Here is a 24,749-nt window from a genome sequence, read left to right as displayed (position 1 = left end):
TAATTTTAGTAAGTTTTAAAAATTCTATAACATTTGCTCTGAAGACCAAAGGAAAATCAACAGCCTGATCGATAGCAAGACACATGCATACACATGTGGCTTTCTACAGAGGCATGTGGGTATATTCCCATGGAACACAAAATATTTGATATATTATTATTTCTAATTTGTATCCCTGGGGTTTTCCCAATGCAAAGAAATACGCCTAGAGAAGCTATAAAAAGCAGCAGCCCGTAGTTAAAAAACAACAACAAATAAATTGATCTGTAAATGCCAAAGCATTCGCCTGCAACTGAGACTGGTCACATCTGGGTGTCTGTGCCACTCCTAGAGTATTTTTTAAAAAAAAAAAAACTTTGCCTTGTGTACAGTTTCTTTATAAAGTTTATTAGGTGGAGCTTGTTAAGGCCATAGTTAACAGAGCATAAAAATGAAAAACAGTAGTTCATTTAAATGTCATTAAAATGTTTTCATCTTCAGGAGCGTAGTTTCCTTTCAGTTTTCACCTCAAAATTTGTCTGGATGCTAGCATCTGGCACATACCATTTCCAATGGACAAAATCAAGGCAAGCTTTTAATTTTCGGCTGTCACACTTCATCAATCTTTCCTCCCCATTTTACACCTCTATTCCACTTTGCCTCCACCTGGCTTTATTTTGTGATGTCCAGTGGATGAAGTTTAGAGCTCTAAATCCTATGCCTTTCGCTCGTTAGAGACAAGACACCATGTAACACTAATGCAGTACTAAAGGCATTATTTGCCAATGGAGCACATCAAATGCTTACTCCTGAATGATGTCATCAAACACCACTTAGCAGTACGTCTCATTTGCATAACCCATGTGGGAAATCTATGTACCTTAATTTAGAATATGACTTTATATACATTTCCTATGAGCCAGAAACATACAGTACTTACTTTTGCTCAACATAGAGAGGATCAAAGAATTCCGTTGTGATTTTGTTTGCATACAGGGAACAACCGGTCATTGAGCATAGCCCTAAAAAGTATCAGAGGGGAAGTACCATAGTTAGTGATATTTCATTAACATGGTGAAAGTACCTTGTTCGGAAGAAAGTTACTATTTACCTGACAGTATGAAAACAATCCCAGCCAAACAAGCGATTTTTGCTTTGGTTTTATCTGAGCCTCCGACTTTGGTACACTTCATTCCAAACAGGGCAAATATGGAAGCAAAGAAGCCCAGACTGACGGCAGCAATCATAAGTCCTCTACATGCCTGGATATAACCTGCAATTAGAGTCATTCACATTAACACCAACAGGTGGTTGTCCAGGGATCAATCTTTATTTTACACTGTCCTTTTGAAGGATTGGTCTATTTTCCAAAATAATAATAATAATAACCATAATTGTTAAAGCACATGGTGATGACAAGAAAGAAAAGAAAGCAAGTTAGTCTATGTAGAGTGCCTGTTCCATGTCACCACACACTTTTAAGTTTGGCTTATACATAATCCTCAGATTAGAACTTTGAGTGTTATTATTCACATACGAGGAAACAGGCATGCAAAGTTTATATGATATGTCAAAAAAGAGTCATAAAAAGGCAAAAATGGATTCCATCCAGATCTGACTACAAAATCCACGTAACACTGCCTTTCAGTGCAGGAAACATCATCTGCCACTATCTCAACCCTCTTACTCCCTTGCATATGGGCCTTTTAAATAGATATTTTAATGGTTTTGACATTAGAAAATTTATAATTGGGCAGCATGACTTCCCAAAGGGTCAAATCTTCCAATATTAGTGAAACCTTATAAATGACACCAACTAAAATATCATGAACCATGAGGAGTCTAAATCTAGAAGTATGTTAATGACATTGTATTATTTTCAGGGTGCATATAAGAAAATTTGGTTAAAAAAACATTGGTTATTTACTAGAAGACTATTTTATAATTATTAAATTAACTGACTGTGTATATGCTTTCAAAGTAACCCTAAAAGCTTGTTCTCTTGGTTTGTTTGATCATTCTTCCTACACCCTGCATTTCCGTAGTCACATATTTTTATTTGCACAGCCAGGGTGGTGGCAAACTTCAGCCTGGCTTTCGTCCAGACACTAACAAATTTTAAATTAATAGGGTTTAAACTAATAAACTTTTACCACATAAGGTCATTTTCGTTTCAGCCTGAGACAATGCCATATTTCTGAAATAGTGATGGCACCCACTAGGTGTAAGTAAATATTTGTTAAGCAAATGAATATACATGAACATGAGATTTACATTTGGAATTAAACTTGTTAATCTGAAAAAAAAAACTTGTTAATACCAAAATACTGAAAGTCAGTTATTATTAATATTCAAGCAAAGGCTACGATAAAGAATAATGCTAAAGCTATGAGAATCATAAATTCAGGGAATAATGCTGGCAGGTGGCCTTCAGTCCATGCTTCTTTGGGAAAGCATACAATTTTAAGTTTTAATCCTAGTCCTGGGATCCATTTTGAAGAGTACACACGCTCTTTTTTAATTGAATAAATTTAGGGCCCCACAAACTGCAGTGACAATGATCTTTCAATTTATAGTGTGAACTACTTCCAGACAGAAAATAATTTTACTGATGGTGAAACTATCAAAAACAGCAAAAGAAACTTACTTTGAGCAAAACAGAACAATGGAGGCTGATTTTCGCAACAGCAATTATGTGGCAGGGCCCCGTGGGTCTCTGCTGCCAATAGCACCGACCTAGCTCTGTTTTCCCCTTCAGCCCTCCAGTCCCCCTGCCAGAACCCAAGCAGCAGGCGGCACCGAGAGAAGACACCTGTTAGTGCTTTGCACGATTAAAGAGCGTCTACCAGAACACAACCGGCTTTTCATGTACCACCAGAGCTACTGAAACAGTGTGAGTTCATTATTTTTTGAGATTTCTTTTCATCTGTGATTTTGAGATGTATTAGCCAACTCTGACTGTAATCACTAAACAGACAAAACAGTGTGTGGGATGTAACCTCATAGAGTATGTGTAAAAAAAAACAAAACTATCCCAGGAAACGTTATCATGCCCCATGATTTGCATTTACTATAGTAACCGTATAGGTTTTTTGAACAGAAAATGCAGGCGCTGGCAAACGGTTAAGTCCTCCAGTCAGCCCATTTAGACCATGGAATGCAGTTTCCCAGATGGTAAACAGTGGTTACAATCCGAGGCCAAAGCATTCAATCGTTACTATGACTGGGGAAACAATCGCAGTCTTTAAACTTATTTAACCACTACGCATAACCTTTTTTCTGAGTTGCCCACTCAGGTTTTCCTCCTTAGCCCTCGTAACTGCAGCAGGACCAGTCCCTTGGCACAAGTCCAAGAGGAGAGATGGGGAGAGCAAGGATCCGACGTGGTCAGGTCCACCCTCAGTTCCACTTAGAACCCTAATGTAGAGGGAAAGGTACCTTTCTCTGGAGTGAAAACAGTACCAATACATAGGCTGCTAACTTGTCTCACACACCAAAGAAGGCTCCTCACCAGCACAATCATTGGCTAGATTTTCTGAAACAGGGAGCAAAGAGCAAGGGTTGGGGTTCCTGGGGACCAGGTCCCCTGCTAGCCATAAATGTAATCCAGTTGGTAAACCTGGTTTGTAAATTAGGGGTTACCAGTCCTTAAAACACCCATATACCCAGGCCTTAGCTGACTCTCAGCCAACTCAGTTTATCTTTTGCAAGGCAGACCTCTACAACCTTGCTTTTTAATAGTTCCTCAGGGCAAAACTTTTAAGTAACACCATCAAGCCAAGTGGTGGTAAAAACTAGTCAAGGAGGCCAGTTATTTTTGACAGGTCTAATTTACTGACACAGTTAATAGCTAATTAACACATTAAAGTGCTGAGGCATGCACATATTTACTTAGAACTTCTCTGAAGTATAATTTATAGTTAATTCTCTTCGAAGAAATGGCAAACATTCCCACTAACAAAAATAGATGGCATATACTAAAAACAATCCGCCTGAAAATGATTCTCAGCTGAAGTTCAAATAGTGTTTTGAAAGGAACATGGGTTAGCAATAAACAGAAATCACTAGCTCATTCAACCATGCAATTTTCAATTAGTCAAATACAGTAAGTTGAATGAATTCTGTTAGAGGAAACCTTCAAGGTGTCCCTTAAAAGTTAAGTGTTTTCCAAACGGTGTTTACCTGATTTCCCATTTCAAACCAGTAAAAATGAAAATATTCACTTGGTGGAGATAATTTCTTAGTAACACGGAAGCTACTAGTTGCTGGATTCAAGGGAGGGGGAAAAAGAGCTTTTCTTATGCTAGTAGCTTTGTGTACTTTTTGCAAATCCTTTGAAAGAAGAGTAGTATGGGGGAAAGGCATGAACTTTGAATTTCAGCTCTGGTTCTTCTATTTACCTGCTGTGTACCCTTGTTTACATTAGCTAATCTCTCTGAGTCTCTGTTTTCTCATCTGTATAACAGGGATAACAGCACTTACTTCACAGGATGAATAATATGAACAGAGTGTCTGGTGAGGGTAGAAACGCATTGAAGCTTCCCTTCCATGATACTAAGATTGATTCTAAGCAGAAACTGGGGTCTTAACAGGGAAATCCATTAAATCTAGACATTTAACTTTTCTCAGTCTCATTTTCCTTACATGGAAAACTAGGATGACCATGATACCACTTGATGAGGAGGAATCAGAGCTGTGACCTCATATGGGAAATTCAAAATAATGACTCTATCATCTGCGTCCAAGAGGCTTGTTCTTCCATCTTAGACGAGGGAGCCATGAGCCTTCTCTTTCCCTTCTTGGATTTTCTTCTCACTCTACACCTTATGCGTGGTTTAAGGGGAGGGTTTGCCTGCTCAGGCCTGTGGCCACCAGGGCCCACCACAATGCTGCCTTCCCCTGGCACTGCAAAGGTAATGTCACGAAGTCCACCTGCAGCACGCTGTCGGCAGGACCTGCCTCAGAAGCAGCAGTCAACAGAAGTGGCTGCCCTGGGAACACATGACAGAGAAAAAACAAGCAGATGGGCCTGCTCTGAGAAGTTCCACTTGAAGGTGGGGGAATCAACTCCTCTCTAAATGAAAGTGCAGTCGTGTCACTGAATCCCCAAAATGTTATTCTGGCAGATACAGAAAAGTAAATCCATCGCTTTGGGGTAGGCAATGCCTTCCTAAGCCACAAACGGCAGAGCCAGAGAGAAAAGTCTGATAAATCTAATAATGGTACACATTTCAAAGTTTTGTATGAGAAAAGTCTTCAGAAATCTAAAAGACAAACAATGGGCTAGACTGCAACATATAAAACAAATCAAAGACTGACATCCAGAATTTAAAAAAAAAACACAAATCATTTAAACCAAAAGGAAACAACAGAACCATGGGCATAAGATATGGACAGGCAATTCACAAAAGATAAAATAAAATAAATGAAGAGTACATAATAAGATGGTCAAAATCACTGGTAATCAAGGAAATGCCAATTAAAATAATAACATGATAACATGTCACCCATAACATTGGATGAAAAACTTAACGGTGAGAATGTGGAGAAATAGGTATTCTTATACACTGTTGTGGAATGTTATTTGGCAGTATAAACTGAACAGTAAAACGAATATTCTACTGCCCTGACGATACCATTTCTCATTATCTACTCTATAAAAATACACATATGCACACACAAAGAGAAAAATATAAAAATTTTCAGTAAAGAGCTGACAATGAAAAGATGGAAGGGGTCCAATGTCCAACAATGCATAAATGGTTAAATAAACCAGTTTGTCCAGACTAATGAATACTATGCAGTCATGAAATATAACTACTTCTATATGTACAGACTGGAAAAAACATGTTATTAATTTCAGAACGTTGCAGAAAAATAGGTAATGTGATGTCATTTATGTATTTTAAAGTCATTATCTAGATACATGAATGCACTTGGAAGGATATTTTGCAAGCTGGGTTATATATAAATGTCACTCCTCTATTTGATCCATTCTCAACTCCCTATAAGAGCTTAATAATTGAGCGCTATGCCTTCCTTCTTCCTCACTGACCACCATGCCCGCAAATCTTGATACCATGTCCACTCTCACCTCAGATGCATAAGGTGAAAACTTCACTATTCTGCACCCAATAATCTCCAAGGAGCATTTATTTCTCTCTTCTCCCTTGTCCCCCCAACTGTCCTATAGAAGGACGCATACCTATCTGGCACACTATTTCAGGTAATAATACAGTTACAACAGAAGAATGCACTTAGGATAGCAACTGTCAATCTCATATTCCTGAATGCAAACCACAGAAACAAGAGCCCGCCTGTTCAAAGCATCTACCTGGATGCATGCTCTGCAGAGCACAGGAAATTCAACAGTAATTCTAAGGAATCAACAGTGTCCCAGCTACTAATTTTACACAGCAGGACACAGACCCGGGTGTCACCCATCTAAAACCAGACACATATGCCCTTACAAGAAGGTTCCATCAAATACTACATTGAGCAACAGTTTGCTTTTCATGGCAAGCACCATCTTAGGGGAATTAAATCTTGTCTTTTATTTACACAGCTATGCAAATAAAAACTTGCAGTGCAGTAATGAAAGAAAAAGAAAACACCTCAAATCTAGAAATAATGTAAATGACTCTCCTTAAGTTTCTGCCAGGATCCATCTAGTCATGTACTATAAAATCCTGAAAGAGCCTAGAACTTGAACAGTTATTGTCACCACGTTGACATCTACTGTTGTCTTGAAACTAAAAGTCAGTTTTTTATGTGCACATCTACCTGTTGCTATAATGCAACGCAATATAAAGCCTAATTAACAAAAACAATGTAGAAAACAATTTTTAAAAGAACACCACGAGGGAGACCCGGAGACCAGACCAAGGTGCATGGACACAGAACTTTGTCAGTCTCCCGCACAAGATTCTTGCTGGCGCTCTACCCTCTGAGACACAGCTAAGGGCTATTTATTTTCCTAAATTCTGGAGGAAGCATTAAAGCCTAGGCTGGCACGTTTGTAGAAGCGTTTTTTATGGGGGTCCCCCCTCCCCTCCTGCACTGTTGCCTTTTCTCCTGCCCACTTTTAAAAGAATTCACGAACCAGCTAAAGGAATTCAGGGCAAGCCGATTTCTCTTTGACAAGTCAATGGTACCATTTTAATCAGAATCCAGCTCTTCTGGGGAGGGCTGGATGGAGCAGACATGCCCCTTCTACATGACTCCGTGTCCTAACAGTCCCACAAGACAGAGATGAGCGTCCCACAGCCGTGTCCTCTACTCTCAAGACGGCAAACCTGCTTCCCTCCACCCCCGATGCCTGAAAATCACCCACACCATCCAGACATGTCTGCGTATAACTCCCACCCCAGGGCCCCAGGCTCTGACAGGCGCCCCCGCTGAACAGACGTCCGGGGACTCTCCCCAGTTCCCTCAGGCCCTGGAGGGGAAGTGGGACCCGGACTCGAACGAGTCTGGCCTGGGGGTCCCGTGGGGGTCGTGAGGCCCAGCGGGCGCCCCCGCCTGCTGGCCGGAAAGAAGCGAGAGCCGGGAGTGGGGGCCCAGGGGATGCAGACCGTCCAGCGCCAGCATGGAGGGGAAGTCCTTGCAGTTGGAGACACCCGTGGAGTCGGTAACGCACGTCTTCCACAGGTTGGCCCAATAGGTGGCGGTGGTGATGACCGTGCCGTCGATGGTGGACACCTTCCAGTAGTCGGTGGGCAGCGTGGAGGACACCAGCACCCAGCCCGAGATAGAGACCATAAAGGCGATAATCTCCGAGGCTGTGCTCGCCATGCCGCCCGCTGCAGCAGCGCTCGCGCTCACGTTCCCACTCCGCGCCACGACCCCCCGTGCGCCCGATCCCAGAACTCCGCCTCCGGCACCCCCGCCTCCGCCCCGCCCCGCCTCTCCCCTCCCAGCCCGAAGACCTGGCGCTAGGGGGCGCTCACCGACCTGAGGATGCGCCCTCAGGGCTCGCGGGGCGCCTTTAAGGTCGCTACTCAGGTCTTCCCAGCCGGTTGGATTGGCGACCGACCGCGGTCGGGAGAAACGCTGGCCTGCGCTCCTTTTCGTCCCCTGCCACCTCATCTCGGGGGCCGAGGATTCGCGGAGAATAGCTCTCTCCTGTTGGACAGACTGGCAGCCGGATATGGACAACCCGTTGCGTCCCACCTCCCTCCACCCCTCCTCAGCCTACCCAAGACAAATAGCTTGACTTCCAGAGTACCTTGTAAAAGCAGTGCGGAAAATGCCTCTTGCGTGCCCTGCAAAGACGAGGCGTGGGAACGCAGCCTTGGAGTTGCTGAACTCTAAAGGTTTTCGTGCCATGCTTGTTTGGGTGACCCTGTTTGGCTTGTCAAGGAGGGATCGTTGTGGCAGTCCTGGTCTTGCAATAGGCTTTGCCCTAAAATTCTGCAGTTCTGTTTGGCCAGGTACTATGTGGAAAGCCATTGTACAGAGGTGCCTGGCACCTAAATGCAAGATTGCCGCGTATGAAAAGCACAGGCTCCCTCAGAGCCTTCATTGCTGTCTGGAGCTGGAATGTTCCAGTCATAATGCTGACCTGCTGATACTAACGCACTCCGCACAGGACATGCATTTAAGACGTTTTTCCTGTAGGACTCTTCCAGCTCCCAGGTCTGAGTCTATTCAATGAATGATGGTTCTGTCACAGTGGAAACTGTTCTGTTTCTTGTTTTACTTTTTTACCACCTCCACCTTTCACACCTGATTAAAGAATAAACTCATTCATTCCTTCATTGCTGGCTTAAGGTATACACAAAGATCAGGGTGTACTTTCGACTCCTGAGGTCACAAATCTGGGCACAAATGAGAGAACAAAGACACTGGCTTTATTATGGGGTTATTATTTGTCTGTTTAAAGTTCTTGCAGTTCTTGGGTTGAACTTTCAGGATTCACTTCTTGCCAAAAGTAACCAAAGGTCTAAAACCTATAAAAATAAGTCCGCTACAATAAAGCTAGCTGCTGATCCTGTTTCACAATCCTTGTGCAGGGACACTTTGGTTCATTGTGAAGAATTTCTCAATTCCCCTTTGTCATTTTTTTTTTAACCAAATGGATACAGAATGAAATTTAAGGTGATTAGATGTCTATTGAGAAGAGGAGGTTGGACTACAGAACCACCAAAACTTAGATTTAGAAGGACCATTGAAGACTGTTAGGACGTGCTCACACTCAATACAATTGTCCTATCTATTTCTAGAGATAATATTCAGTTCATACTCTAACCTTCAGGGCCACAGGTTCAGGGCATGGCAGGGTGTGTTATGGTTTGGTTTGGTTTTGACAGCCTTTTAGAAAGTTTGTCTTCATATTGAACCCAAACCTAACTCTCCTTAACTTCCACCCAAATGCAGTCATGTGCACTGAGACACACAGGCTAAGTCTTACTACTCTTTGGCTGTGCAGCAGCCCTTGGGAGGTTTGTGTATGTGTGCTTGGCCATCTTGTGGCTTGTGTAAATGGGAATAAGGGTGAAGATGGTTGGCCTGGTGGGATGTAGACATGCTGACACTACTGTACTGCCCTTGGTCCCAACTTGTCCTGATGTGTCATGTAGGGTTCACCACTAGGTCAAATTTACAGACAGTGTGGGAAGCACCTACCTAACCTCATCCTTTTAATCTTCCCTGCTATTCAAAACTCACCTTTGGGTATTGACTACAAAGTGTCCTCTACTCTTTTGTGTGATTTACCTTTTTAAAGTGCTTTTACCATCTTGTTTCATGCCCTCCAGCATATTTCCACTATTATTTCTATGTCATATTCCTCTCTGGATGATTTGCCTATTTCTGATCCAATTTACTGTTTAGAAAGCACAAAAATTCATGAACAAAAAATCAGGACATTCCCTACAGAGTTTCCTAAAATTAAAAATTACACAAATTTTGGTTTTGCACGTTATTTCCTGGCCTTATGTGACAATCTTTTTGTGTATTTGTATCTTCCTTATGGTAGGCACTCACTAAAATTGTTGATTTTTTTTTTTAATAAGACAAAACCCTTACTTACTTTTGACACACAAAACAATGTAGTGTTGTGACCCTGAAGACACAAATAGGTCCTAATTAATCAAAAGCTTGGATATAAATGTATTTGTTTGGAACCAAAGGCATATTGTTTGTTAAATTAAGGAACTATGAAGTATGGTTTGGTGTTTTAGACCAAAAGTTATTCAGCAGGTAATGTAGCTCTATTATACTTTTAAAATCCATAAACCCACATCAGCATTGCAACATAGCTTGCAGAGAAAACAAATTCTGAATTCCAACTTGAACTGCAAGAAAGATACTCCCCTCCACCCAACCACTCTCTGCTCCATCACTGAATCAGCCCATTTAAGCCAGAATCTCTGGGGGTGGCTCTAGTAGTGATCTTTCCAAAGCTTCTAATTTACAACCAGGTTGGGAACCATGGCTCTGACCATTTGAGATTCACATACATGTGTATGAACAGTTAATTTAGTAAAACAGATGATGTGTATCATAGAAAGAATATTAATTTCTTGGTTGAAAACTTTGAAAAAAGAAATATTCTTTTACTGTAGAGATTATAACATACAGTTTCAATTTAAAAGAAGTTGAAAATACGACAAGCAACCCATAAATTAAGAGCTGGATGGCAGTACTATTAGTTCCTTTGCCAGCTCAAACAGACTAGGGTCGTCATGCTTGTGGACTTGATTTATATTCTACTTTTATCCTTTGTTTATTCTATGAGGTTGGACAACCCTAAATTTTTTTATTTCTCTGGCATGTACTGCATATGTACTATAAAGAGTTATATTTTAGACCCCGCAAATGCCTGACCAAAGGATGAAAAATACTTTTTTTAATACCTGAAGAATATTATGTAATAAATCAACCATTTATTTTACAATGTCTTATATGTAAACTTTTCAAAACCAGTTTAGTCAGAAGACACCTAAAGCTACTACAGTCTTCCACATAATTCAACATAAAAATTTCCAGAAATTGAAACAGACCAAATAGAGATTTTTAAAAAGAAGTAATGGATAAATGGCTCGTTTTACTTTAAGAGTATAGAGACCCAAATAACCTTTGCAGTTAATCTGCAAACCATTTTACAGAGTACCTTTCAACTGATAAATGCTTCCTTATTTTCTTTAAGATTCAGCTCACTGAAATTTTTATCTAACTATTCATAACAAACTATTCTTATTTAAATATAAAAGTGAATACAGTTAGAAAATTACTTCTCCAAATTATTCAAAGTAACATCTTAATTAACAATAATTTTGTCTTTACAAAAAACTAAAACTGTAGTTTTTTTTCCACTATGAAAACTACTAATTTATCTATAAATTAATAAGTTTGTCATAAATATATTTTAATGTCTTGAAATATATCCTGAGCCTTTCCACTTTTGAGACTTAAGCCACTGAGATTATCACTGGAAGTTATTCCTTTGGCATTATTATGCTCATTAAGGAAAAATGAAGGATTCCTGAGTGGGGAGTGGGAGTGCGTGTTGTTCATTAGGAGTGAAACCAGTTTAGCCGACTGAACAGGAGATTTGCAGAAATTCTTTACATGCGATTCAACTCACCTGCCAAACAACACAAGTGTGCCTTTCAACAGCTCAAGGATTTTCTAAGCATCAAATTTGGTTTCAGTATACATTAGCTCCTTCCTAGATTCCAGTGAGGTGGCGTGCATCTAATCAGTTAGGAAGAAACTGACGTCCTGATAAATGTGGCATTAATTAAAAAAACAACTGCCCAGGAGCCAAATATTGTTACACCATGTTAAAGACGACACGAACACCAATACTAAGATAGTAAAATAGCACGTTCTTTCTTCTTACATTTTCTCTAACACCCTTAGTTTATCTCAATGCCCTACACTAATTCTATATTTGTAATCTACTTAGCATGAAAGCCACATAGTGACAGGAGTCGTTTTGAGAATGAACACTCATGCTTATCGTTGTAACACTGTCTGTCTGTCTGTATGTATGTATATAATATATACATATTATATGCAAATTATAAGAAAACAAACAGTATCTTATTTTGCCACTTGGTACCCTCTGAGACTGTATGAGAATATTTCAATGGGCCTATTACAAATTAGTGCCATATATCTTGTGGGTTTGTTTCTCATGCATTCATTTAAAACCCACTCATTCTCAATTCTGAGGTCTCGTAGGATCACCTAGATTCCTCTGGAGCCCCTGAATGGGTAAAGTTTGGGCCTCAGAAGCTCGGAGCTGTCTTGGTGAACACCCTTCCCACCTGACATCACTCTCATTCCGGGATGCTGTAACCTTCCAGCACTCGTAGATGGGTTTGTTCTAGTTTGCTGGTCAATAGACATCCTATGAGTATTAATTCAACCTACCCACTCATGTTGGGCCGCACTTAAATCTACATATTTTGGGCAAGTTGTTTTATTTATCTGAGTTGCAGCTTCCTCATTTGTAAAATGAAGGAGTTGTTTTGGATGATCTCCAAGAACACTTTGAACTCCAGAAGTCTCTGAGTCTGATTCCTATTGAGCTCAGCCAATCACAGACAAAATCAACAAAGAGAAGCGAGGCAAGCGTTTTCCTTTGGTGTCCCCACCACTTTCTTTTCTTCCCACTTCGTGACATTACCTCGTTAGCTATAGTTAAAAGGGTTGCATGTGTATGGGGTTGTATTGGAGGAGGAAGTACATGAAAATAATGTTTTCTGAATCTCTATGTGTAGTGTTACTTTCAATTCTTATCTTTGTTTATCAGAAACATATAGCATGGTAGTTCAATTCATTTATGAAACAGGGTGATATAGGGGATAGAGAGCAGATGAAGGAACTGACAAGACACGTGATAAAATTCTAGCTCTGTGTGGCCTTGGGCAGGTTACCTAATTGTTCTTCAACTATAAAACAGGAATAAGTAATGGCTTCTTTTGAAGTTATTGTAAAGATGAGAGACAATGTGTATTGTCTCCAAGGACCTGGAACATGGTAGATATTCAATTTATAAGACGGGGATTATACAGTTCACTCATCCTCTTTTATTTCCTCTTCTCTCTTTAAAGTTAGAAAATTACGTTTTTGCTAAAAGTGGTATTCAGTGGTCTTCAAAGAGTTAGACAGACATGCAGTAAGTAAATAAGAATGGACTGTATTGTAAATCTCAAAGTAAAAAAACAAGAAGTGTTTAATAGGGTGCCAACGAAGAAGGCTGGTGCTGAGAGCAGAGGGTGAGAAACCAGGAACTAAGAGTGAGATTAGTCCAGGGGAAAGAAATTGTGTGTGTGTGTGTGTGTGTGTGTGTGTGTGTGTGTGTGTGTGTGTTTAGGTGGAGGTGGGGGTCCAAAGGGAAGTGTGGCAAAAGTGAGAAATAAAATTAGATGGCAGGTAATGTAAAAGGAGGTGGACACCTACAAGACAGGATAAGGGTAACAGAAATGAAAGGAGAAAGGAAAAAGAAATAAAGATAAGGGGTCAGAAAAAGAGATGAGGAGGGCAGGCGGGGACCTACTGAATAGTGGAAGGAAGGAGTAAGGTGGCGCTGAAAAAAGATGGGTTGGTATTAAGGAAAACTGGGGAATTGTTTTCACAGCCCTCGTCTTTCTACATTACTATGTATAAGGGGTGGGAAACAGCACTTTCTAGAGCCTGTTAGAAATGAAGAGATTTTTCCCTCTCCCTGGTGCTCAGAATAGAGCTAGTGAGAGGTTTATTTAAAAGTACTCAGAAGTCCCATGTTTACCATTTGGCTCACTTCATGGGAAAAGTTATTGGAAGTTTAAAATGAATTCTTTAGAGGTCAAAAATGCAAGTTCTTACAGAAACATACCCATAAGCAAATAAATAATTGTGAGTTTTTTTCAAAATGTGGGCTTTCTCCTATTTTTAGCTAACAAACACTGGTACCTTTTAGGAACCAGTCACCATTCTGAGTAATTAACTCATTTAATAGCAACCTTAGGAAATTGGTAGTATTTTCATTTCCATTGTACAGGTCCTCATCTGTACAACCAGACCACCGAGAGATGAAATAACTTCCTCTGGAAGGTGGTGGAAGTGGGGATTCAACTTAGCCGGTTTAGATCTAGCGCCTACACTCCTTTATAGGAAGTTGCTTCCTATCAAGACAACTCCTTGTAGTTTGTGTATTCCTAATATCCACTGAGTATATGAAAAAACACACACACAAAATGAATTAAAACAATTCTAGATAATTTGTATTTATCTTTCTAATGCAGGAGAATGGCTTTTATAATCAGATTGGAACAGAGTATCTAATTTCCTTATCAATTTCATTGTTTGACTAGATGTTGTAACAGGTGAATTAAAATTCATTAACATGCTGTTTAACAATGTCCTAGGCAAGTCTGATTCATTGTATCACAGTTTGTGTATGGAACATTTATCTTAAAATGCGTGTGTGTATATGTGTAGATGTATGTATGTTTATACATATGTGTGTATATATGAATGTATACACACATACTAAAAACAGTTCATTAGAGTACTTTTTCAAGTCTGTCTTTTCCACACTTTGAGTCCTGTGCTCGGCTCACAGCCAGTTAGCATTTAATGAGCACCACCCTTTTACTTATTTTCCTGAATTAGGGGTGTTCTGCAGTGTGTTATGGCCTGTCTTTCCTATGCTTAGTTTGTTTTATGATGAAGCTTGACCCATGTTAGCTGGCAAAATGTGTGCTACAATAAAACAAAGAAAAAGTGTCCCACTGAGATGTTAAAATGCAAGGTGTTTTTTTTGGCGTTGTTGTTTTTCTTTTTCTTTTTCACCAGGTACTGCCTGGTTGTTTTTGAAATGGCTGTACTCCATGCCCATGGCAGTGCAGGACGGTTCTTATTTTCTCGTATCCTTGAAAATACTTGTTTTATCTGACTATGTAATTGTTATATTACTACTTTAAAACCCAAATTTGTCCATCTCCAAAGTTCCTGTTCTTATTATATTTAAATGATATCCTAGTCATCCAAATTTTGAAGACATGTTTTAAAGATGAAAAATACAAATACTCAAAAGTTTTAGACATTCCTGTATCCAAAGTTAAAAGACAGGTCATTATCCAAACAGTTTTGGTTCTGTTACAGTTTGTTGTTCGCCATTGACCTCCTCTTACCTAATTATGAAAGAAAACTAGGGGTGTGGAAAGAGGGAAGTTTGTAATAATGCACTGACGTATCAGGGAAATGTGTCTGTGTTTCAGTACTAGGGCAACGAAATAGAGGCGAAGAGATGAAAATAAAAGGGAAACAAGAATAACATGTAATAACAAAGGAAGATGTTTCCATCTAATTGATAGAACATTGATTGGAGTGAAGGTGATAGAGTAGGAGATGAAGAGGATGTTTAATATGACCTTGTATTTGTGTGTGGAGTGAGGGGGAAGCAGGACCATTGACCAACTTCTGCTTGATTGGGTTGCTTTAGCCATCTCTCTCGATAGATAGATGATAGATGACAGATAGATAGATAGATAGATAGATAGATAGATAGATAGATAGATAGATAGATCGATACAGATCTGATATGTACCTCTATCTACCTATATCTATTATATCTGAGCACTAGAGATTTAAAGCATCTAAAGAGCAATAATTAGTGCTGTTGTTCTTGTGTGTTTCGGGAGATGAAGAAAAGGCAGAGTAGAATGACAGAATTAAGCATTTAGGTCATGTCAACATGACCAGTTCTTCTTTGCTTTTTTTCCTTTAGAGTTAAATTATCCAAGTATTGGAAAAGAAACTTGTGACCAGAATCCCCTCATCACCAAATTTTATGCGTTAATTGCCAGGTGTGCCCAAAAATGTAAGTTTTCTTGCCCACTGATCTTGGCCTTCCATTCCTCTACCATATCCTTGAAGGCAACCCCAGCGGCCATGGAATTTTCTGGGGGTGCCTTTAAGGAAATGATTGAGAAAGCAGAGGTGATCAGAGACTGTTGAACATCACTGAAACCTGGGAGGAATGACCACATATTAAGGGAATAGTGGCCTCAAAAAGCTACAGCCAGGCGGCTGTTTTGACTTCTGGGGATTCAAAGTGATCAGGGAAGCCAGTGTAAGACAATGGGATTCACTGCCATGAGATGCTCAAAAAGCCCATATAGTTCACTCAGTTTTTGCTCCCATTTCGAGAACAGCATTATTATTCCCTGAAGCAATTCAAAACACATTTATTGGGTGCCTGTTACGCTGCAGGTATCCTTCCATACATTGTAGGAATGGTGAATAAAACAGACAAACTCTCTACCCTAATACAACATACATTTTACTGGAGAAGACAAGAACAACGTAAGAAAAATATTTAGTGTATCAGATGATATACGCTAAGAAAAAATTTTAAGCCAGTGAGGAGGGGGTGTTATATGAACCGTGTGTGTGTGTGTGTGTGTGTGTGTGTGTGTGTGTGTGTGTGTTTGTGTGTGTGTGTGTGTGTTGGGGGGTGGTTTTTGAGTTTTAGTTAGGTAGCCAGAGAAGCCTTTCCTGTGAAGATGACTTTTGGGTAAAGACCTGAAGAAATGAGTGAGTTAGCCCTGTGGACAGTTTCAGGCAGAGCATTCTCAGACTGGGGGAGTGCATCTGACTTGTCTAAGCAACATTGGAGAAGCCAGTGTGACTGCAGCGGGGGAAATGAAAGGGAGAACAGTGGGCGGTGAGGACGGAGAGGTAATGTGGTTTCTATCTGTATGTGCCTGCATGTGTTTCCATGAGTGTCTGTGTGTATATCTGAGTGTCTGTGTCTGTGTGATCGCTGTGTGTGTGTCTGTGTGTCTTTGTGTATGTCTGTTTCTGTATTCCTGTGTCTGTGTTTGTATCTGAGTGTGTATCTGTTCCTATGTTCATGTGTTTGTGACTGTGTGTCTTTGTGTGTCAGGGTGTATCTGTCTTCGTCTATGTGTGTGTCTGCCTGTCTCTGTGTATGTCTGTTTGTGTGTTCATATGTCTTGTGTCTTTGTGTGTCTATTTCTGTGCGTGCCCATGCATCTTCGTGTGTGTTGTGAGTGTGCATGTATGTGTGGAAGGGTATATATAAGCTTGTGGAGGGCTCTGTAAGTCCTAATAACAACTTTGGCTTTTATTCTGAGTGCAATGGGAAGACATTGGTAGTTTTTGTAAAGAGATGGGATATCTGACCTGCATTTTAGGATTACTGAGAATAGCTTGAAGGGAGTTCAGTGCAGAAACAAGGATCCCAGTTGGAAGGCTAGTGCAATAATCCAGTCGAGTGAGATGGTGGCTCACTCGATGATGGTGGCTTTGATGAGGCTGGTGGAAGTAGAGCGGAAAGAAATGGTCAAATTTTGCATCTATTTTGAGGATAGAACTGACAAGATTTGCTGATTACTGGCTGTGATGTATGAATGAAAGAGAGAAGTCAAGAAAGACATGAGGTTTTTGGCCTCAGCCACTGGAAAGATGGACTTGTTTCCTGAGATAAGGAAAGGTCTAGATGAGCAGGTTTAGGGGTGAATATCAAGAGTTTGGTTTTAGACATGTTGAGTTTGCGGTACCCCCTCGACAGACATCCAGGAGGAGAAATCAAGTAGGCAGTTGAATCTACAAGTTCTAAAGAGAAATAGGCTAGGAGATGAGAAGGAACCAACAAAAGAGCTGGAGAAGGCATAGCCGTCCAGGTTGGAGAAAAACCAGGGAGAGTTCTGGAAGCCATGTAAAGAAACTTTTTTTAAGTAGGAAGAAGTGGATGGATTAATGGTGTCACACGCTTCTGAGAAGACGAGTCAAATAAAGACTGAAGAAGAAAGACCTTGGAGGTCCTGGAGATCCTTGACGGGAGCTGTTTTGTGGAGAAGGCCGAGCAAAAACAGATGGGAGTTGTGCAGTGGAGAATGGGAGGAAAAATGGAGACAGGAAGAGTAAACAGTACTTTAAAGACCGGAGAGAAATAGTGTGAGGGCTAGAAGGAAAGTAGAATCGTGAAAGCCTTTTTTTTTTTTTTTTTTAAATTTTTATTGTTTAAAATGAGAGAAATAATCACACTTTAGGGCCTCCTACTGGCCTGTAAGGTGTCAACTCAAGAAAGGTGCTCTTTCCTATGTGCAATTGCAGGTCCGCACCAGGGCACACGACTTTGAGAGCAGAGTGTGGGCACAGGGTCCTATGCCACACGCAGCCATGCCCCCAAACTATTTCATCATCACTCTCTTCCTCACTGTCTTGTCATGTGTTTAAGTTCTATACGAAAATAGTTCAGATGCAGCTTTTCCATCTATATGTCTCTTTGACTTTGTACTGAAATACATATCTTAGTTTGATGTCATTTAAAAACAATATGGCACACATGTCTTATAGTTCTACAACATTGGAGTTAGAAGGTACTTTGAAAATCGTTTAATTCAACATTTTACAGATGAGGAAACTGGAGTCTACAAGTGACTTCTTAATGTATATTAAGTTATAAAGTGAATATTGAAGTACTGTATCAATTAGAATAACATTTTGTGTATGTTCTTCTTCAAAAATGTGAATTTGAAGAATTATCTCTGTTTAGTGCTGCAGAAAAATCTGACTTACAAGCAAGATTTGAATATTTAAAAATTGAAAACCATCATATTTCATACAGGTTCTCCTCGATGACATATTTGTGGCAATAAATATTTACAAGTATATTTCTAGGAGGTTTTTGTTTCAAGTTAATGCAGAGTCATCTGTATAAATGGCTTTTGAATAGTAACATGAAAAGAAAGGAAATAACAAAGGAATTGTATGCTGATAATAGGGTAGACAGATAATAGACACACCTCTTTTTGTGGTTCAAAGCAATAGCTGTTTCTGTGTTTGATTTAGGGTTTGTGAAGAATTAATAAAAAGATCTAAAAAGCAAATTGATGTCATGTTTTGCCTGTAATTATTATAACTGCCACACCTCTAGGATTTGAGACATAAGTCTTCCTGACAAACAAATATGCCGTAAGTCAACTACTTCCCCACCATGCAATTCACTCACATATGTAATCCTATAGAGTTAAACAATGGTTTGTTTTCTAATCAAAACAGTATATGAAGATTATATTGCAATTTTTTTGAGATTTAAATGAAGACGCCAATAAAATTTGGTTAAGCAACCTCAATGATTTTGTTTGTTAGTTTCTAAAGTTTAAATACTGTAGAGGAGAAAAGCAAATAATAAAATTCCATTATTTTATATTAATTTCCAAATTTGATAAAAGACAAAATATTGAATGAAATGTTAATGATAGACTCTCAACATCCTTCTGTAAATGTCTAATTTTAATGAGTCTTTCAAGTAAATAATCTTTTTAAATGAAGAAAAGTCATATCCTTTCAAATTATAATTTTGCAACAAATATGGGGCCTTATTTTATACTTGAAGTTAATTCTCAAATAATTGTTTTGTCTTTTAAAACCCACATATATACACATGTAAATAATACATTTATCACTAAAGACTTTTTTTACACATGGTTTGGAATCGCACGATATGAATTTAAGAAAATGCAGTCTGTTTTTTCATGTGTTTGTTTTGCTCCATTTGAAAGCAGAGTTGACTACTAGTATACCTCATGTTATTGCGCTTCGCATTACTGTACTTCACAGATGTTGTGGGTTTTTTTTTTTGTTGGTTTTCTTGTTTGCTTTTTTTTTTACAAATTGAAGGCAAGACCTTCCACCAGCAGAGATTATGACTTGCTTTTTACCATGGTCTGGAACTGAACCTGCAATATCTCCAAGGTATGCCTGTACCGGTAATCTACCAGGAAGAGCTACGTGGTCAATTTCCTCACAGATTAGGAACACCAGTTTCTTGTATCCTTTTTCTTTCTTTTATTTTTAAATTTGGACCTTTTATTGCTCTTCACCTTTTCCCCCTTTCTTTAAATTTTCAATTAAAGATGACATTCAATATTATTTTGTATTAATTTCAGGTATACAGCATAGTGGTTAGACCCTTGTATCATTTAAGTGTTCCCCTGGCACTATAGCACTATTCCTAGTTATTACCGTATTACTGACTATATTCCTTTTGCTTTACTTTACATCCCCATGACTATTTTGTAACTACCAATTTGTACTTCTTAATCTCTTCACTTTTTTCACCCTGTCCCCCAACTCCCCTCCAATCTATCACCCTGATAAATCTAGTACCCATCTGACACCATACATAGTTATTACAATATTATTGACTATATTCCTTATGCTATACCCTACATCCCCTTGACTACTGTGTAGCAATCAATTTGTACTTAATCCTTTCCACTTTTTCACCCACTCGCTCGACCCACATCCCATCTGGCAACCATTAAAATATTCTCTATATCTATAAGTTTGTTTCTGTTCTGTTTGTTTGTGTGTTTGTTTTGTTTTGTTCTCTGGATTCCATATATAAGCAAAATCATATTGCATCTGTCTTCCTCTGTTTGACATAATCCACTCAGCACAATAGCCTCCAGGTCCAACCATGCCACTACAGATGGCAAGAACCCACTCCCTTCCATGGCTGAGCCATATTCCATTGTATGTATGTACCACCTCCCCTTTATCCATTCATCCATCTATGGACACCCAGGCTGCCTCCACATCTTGGTTATTATAAATAATGCTGCAATGAACATATGGATGCATATGTTGCTTGTAAGTAACATTTGGGGTATCTTCAAATAAATACCCAGAAGTGGGATTACTAGGTCCTTCTTTGTCTTTTGTTATAGACTTTGTTTTAAAGTCTGTTTTGTCTGGTATAAATATTGCTACCAGGCCGGCCTGGTGGCTCAGGTGGTTGGAGTGCCATACTCCTAACGCATTATGTGCTGCTGTGAGTGGCCAGCAGGCATCATGAGCGGCCGGCAGCTGTCGAGAGCTGCTGTGAGCTGCTGTGAGCGGCCGACCCAACGACTGGCGACCGACTGCCTGGGAGAAATGGGGGAGCACAAGGCTCATAATACCAGCATGGGCCAGGGAGCTGCGTCCTACACAACTAGACTGAGAAACAATGGCTTGAACCAGAGTGGGGGCGGTGGAGAGGCAGAAAAAAGCGGAGGGGAAGTATTGCTACCCTAGCTTTTGTTTGTTTATTTGTTTCCATTTTCATGAAATAACTTTTCATCCCTTTACTTTCAGTCTGTCTGTGTCTTTCAATATGAAGTGAGTCTCTTGTAAGAAGCATATGTAAGAGTTTAGTTTTCTTATCCATTCAGCCACTCTGTCTTTTGATTGGAGTATTTAATCCATTTACACTGAAAGTAATTGTTGATAGATATGTAATTATTGCCATTTGATTCGCCCTTCCTGGGTTTGTATATGTATTTACTTCAGCAGGTTAGGGAAGTTTTCCATCATTATTTCTTCAAATAGGTTTTCAATTCCTTGCTTCTCTCTTCTCCTTCTGGTACCCTTATGATGTGGATGTTGGCACACTTGATGTTGTCCCAGAGACCCTTAAACTATCCTCATTTTTTTTTTTCATTCTTTTTTTCTTTTTGCTATTCTGATTGGGTGTTTTCTGCTGCCTTGTCTTCCAAATCACTGATTCGATTTAGTCTACTGGTGATTTAGTCTGCTTCATCTAGTCTACTGGTGATTCCTTCTAGTGCAGTATTCATTTCAGTTATTGTAGTCTTCATTTCTGACTGGTTCTTTCTTATGGTTTTTATGTCCTTTTCTTATGCTTGCTATCTCTTTGTTGAAGTTCTCACTAAGTTTCTTGAGTATCCTTATAACAGTGCTTTGAACTCTGTCTCTGGTAAGTTGCTTGACTGCATATTGTTCAGTTCTGTTTCTGGAATTTTCTCCTGTTCTTTCATTTGGGATGTACAAGGTGTAATCAAACAAGATGGTGAATGTTTCAATAAAAATTGAAAAAACACTTATTACAGTAAAAGACACATTACCATTAATCCCCCTCAAAATATCCCCCTGCCTCTTGCTTCTAACACACTTATCCCATAGCTTTTTGCCACTTCCTGAAGCAGTTCTGGAAGTCCACTCCTGTGAATGTCTTTAGTTGCGCTGTCATGGCTGCCTTGAGGTCCTGCATCGATTCAAAACGTTTACCTTTCAGCGTCATTTTGACTTTGGGGAAGAGCCAGAAGTTGCACAGTGCCAAATCACGTGAATAAGGTGGATGAGAACACACAGAAATTGCCGTACCAAAAGCGATATGTGACATGGAGGCTTTCCATTGAGTTCAGAAAATATCATGAATGCTGCTGCCAAGTGCCATCCAATGGAAAGGCAGGGATCTTCAATATGGGAAGTGGCATGAATGTCAAAACTAAGAACAGTGTGCGACAAGCTTCAACTTGTTCGATGCAGTCAGTCACATGTAAGCTACAGTTGAGAGAAGGTGTGTTTTAAAGTGTGTCGTAAATCATCCTCCATCATGACAACACTCCGTGTTTGTTTCCTCATTTTGGCTGCCTCTCTGTGTTTTTTTGCTACGTATTAGGTAGATCTTCTACTTTTCCTAGTCTTGCTAGGTAGCCTTATGTAGTAGGTGCCCTGTGGGACCTGGCACAGTCTCCCTGGTTACCTGCTCCGGGTGCTCCAGGAGAGTCCCTTGTGTGGGTTGTATGTGCCCTCCTGTTATAGTTGATCCTTGATTGTTATTGGCACATTAGTGGGTGGGATTGACCATCAGGCTGATTGCCTGTGGGGTTTAGCCATGTTTGCATCTTATGGGCTGCAGTGCAAGGGGTTGACCCCATGGAGTGGGATTGGCACGAGCTGGCTATGGTGCCTGTTGAGACCACCCTTCAGGTGTGCCACTATGGGGTAATTGGGTGGTGCTCTGCTGTAGCCTGAAGCCAACCTCCAGGTATGCTGGTTCTGGAGCTTCTTGGGAGGGGCAGGCCAAGGTCAGCCACTGACTATGACAGGCTGGAGACTACTTGGTAGGAACTACAAAGTGATCCATAGTTGGTTGCTGCCTCTGCTGGACCTGGAGTCACGTGGGAGCGGCTATGCTGTGAACTGAGGATGGCTGCCACCAGTACCAGGTCTGTGGTAGTTCTGAAAAAAGCCCCCAAAATTTGAGGCCTGATGCCACCTGCCAATTCCTGTAAGGTTCAGCTGCTGAGAAAGCCTCACATGGTAGTGGTATAGAGTTGGCTGTGGCAGGGTCTCAGTGAGTCACCAGGGTAGAGTGAGCAGAGCTCACCAGACCAATTCAGATTCAGATTTGGCCATTGGTGTGCTGGGTGAGCTAAACACAGGAAAGATGGCACCTGCCTGCCAGCTGCATGGGAGATAGACCCCACACAGGGAAAATGGCAACTATCCTTCCTGTCCTCACCCCGAACTTGCACAACTCAGTCTTTCCCTGTATGTCTCTGATGCCTCCTGAGTCACTGTCCCTCCTCCAGAGCCCAGGGTGAGTTCCTGTGAGTGAGTGAGTCTGTGTGTGGGACCTTTAAGAGGATATCTGGGTTTCCTGCAGCCTTTTATCCTACCTGGACAATCAGAATCCCCACTGTTTTTCATAGCCAGATGTGGGGGCTTCTCTTCCTGGCACCAACACTCTTAGCCAGAGAGCCTAGTGTGGGGCTGGGGTCCCTCACTCCTCTGAAGGGATCCTCTGTGGCTGAGATATCCCTCCTGATTTTCAACTACCACAGGGGGGTTTGGGGCTGGCCCGTTTTGTGTCTCCAACCCTCCTAAACCAGTCTCGACGTGGCTTCTTCTGTATATCCTTAGTTACAAAACTTCTGTTCAGCTAGACTTCAGATGGTTCTCCAGGTGATTGTTTTACAATTTGGTTGTAATTTTGATGTGTGTTCACAGGATGAGGCAAGCACAGTGTTTAGCTACTCTGCCATCTTGGCTCTCCAGAAATCTCTTCTTGTATCCTTTTTCTTACTTTTGACTTTCAACATGCTTGCATTTCATTGGTTTAAGAAAGACCAAGCTCAGCTTTTAAGTAGTATGCACCTCCTCAATCCAACCTATGTAAAATTGCACCACTCTTTCATCCTCACCACCTTAAAAGCTCCAGCTTACTCTCAGTCTCAGGGCACAAGACTTCTCAAAAGGGTGGATTTTACCCCCCCCCCACCCCCCATATATAGTAGGGTCTGCTTTACCGAATCACTGGACAAATGTGAATGTGAGTCTTTACTGATTATGACTTTTGTTTTACTATAGTTATAACTATGACTCTGACTCTATAACCTTTTTTATTATTTACTGAATGTAGCATACATATTTCCAGTGCAATGTTTGTTTTTCTGGCCAAACAGGGCCAAAGAGGATCCACATATGTGATATTTCAAAATCACATTGACCTTTGAAGTACATACATTAATATTCTAAGTAAAATAATTTTCACATACATGAAATAATGAAGTTTAAATGCCACCCTGCCCTAATATCCATCATTGTAAAGTAATGAACATAAAATGCCATTTTTATGTATAAAAAATATAAGGTCAATGCAGCATTGGAAGTTTTTCTGGGTTTTTTTGTTTGTTTGCTTGTTTTTTATCATTCCACTTAAGGGCAATGTATGGACATAGCACTGAACTGCCAGAAAGGACCTGACATCTAGTTCCAGTTCTGTCAGTACTTTGTTAATTTATATTTACTTTGGCTCATTTTTCCCTTCTAAAATGTAAGTGTTGAAGAGAGTCTGTAAAATTCTGCCTAGCTCTAACAATAGAGGGAGGAAATAAAAAATGCAGTAGGGGAATATTATTTCCTTCTCCCCTTCAAACAGTGCTGACAAAGAAAAACAAGAAGAAATGGTGGCGACAAAGGAAAGAAGAAATAAGACTGAAAGAATG

General features: G+C 40.2%; 1 protein-coding gene across 2 annotated transcripts in view; it reads right to left on the bottom strand.

The window, feature by feature from the left end:
* The window catches only part of CLDN10 (claudin 10), a 109,387-nt gene that overhangs the window by 13,235 nt on the left and 71,403 nt on the right, over positions 1-24,749 (bottom strand). The window contains exons 1-3 of one of the 2 annotated variants that reach the window (XM_033104723.1): positions 7,554-7,845; positions 1,091-1,252; positions 920-1,001 (exon numbers count right to left, since the gene is read on the bottom strand). In XM_033104723.1, coding sequence (XP_032960614.1) covers positions 920-1,001; positions 1,091-1,252; positions 7,554-7,773 — 464 coding nt within the window. In that variant the 5' untranslated portion in view covers positions 7,774-7,845. Of the gene's footprint in view, positions 1-919; positions 1,002-1,090; positions 1,253-7,553; positions 7,846-24,749 lie in introns of those variants that run through there. The other variant, XM_033104724.1, reaches the window with a different exon arrangement.

This window comes from Rhinolophus ferrumequinum, chromosome 4 (genome assembly GCF_004115265.2).
Source record: "Rhinolophus ferrumequinum isolate MPI-CBG mRhiFer1 chromosome 4, mRhiFer1_v1.p, whole genome shotgun sequence".
NCBI lineage: Eukaryota > Metazoa > Chordata > Mammalia > Chiroptera > Rhinolophidae > Rhinolophus > Rhinolophus ferrumequinum.
The sequence above is the reverse complement of the archived record's forward strand: the minus strand, read 5'-3'. Positions and strand labels throughout refer to the sequence as shown.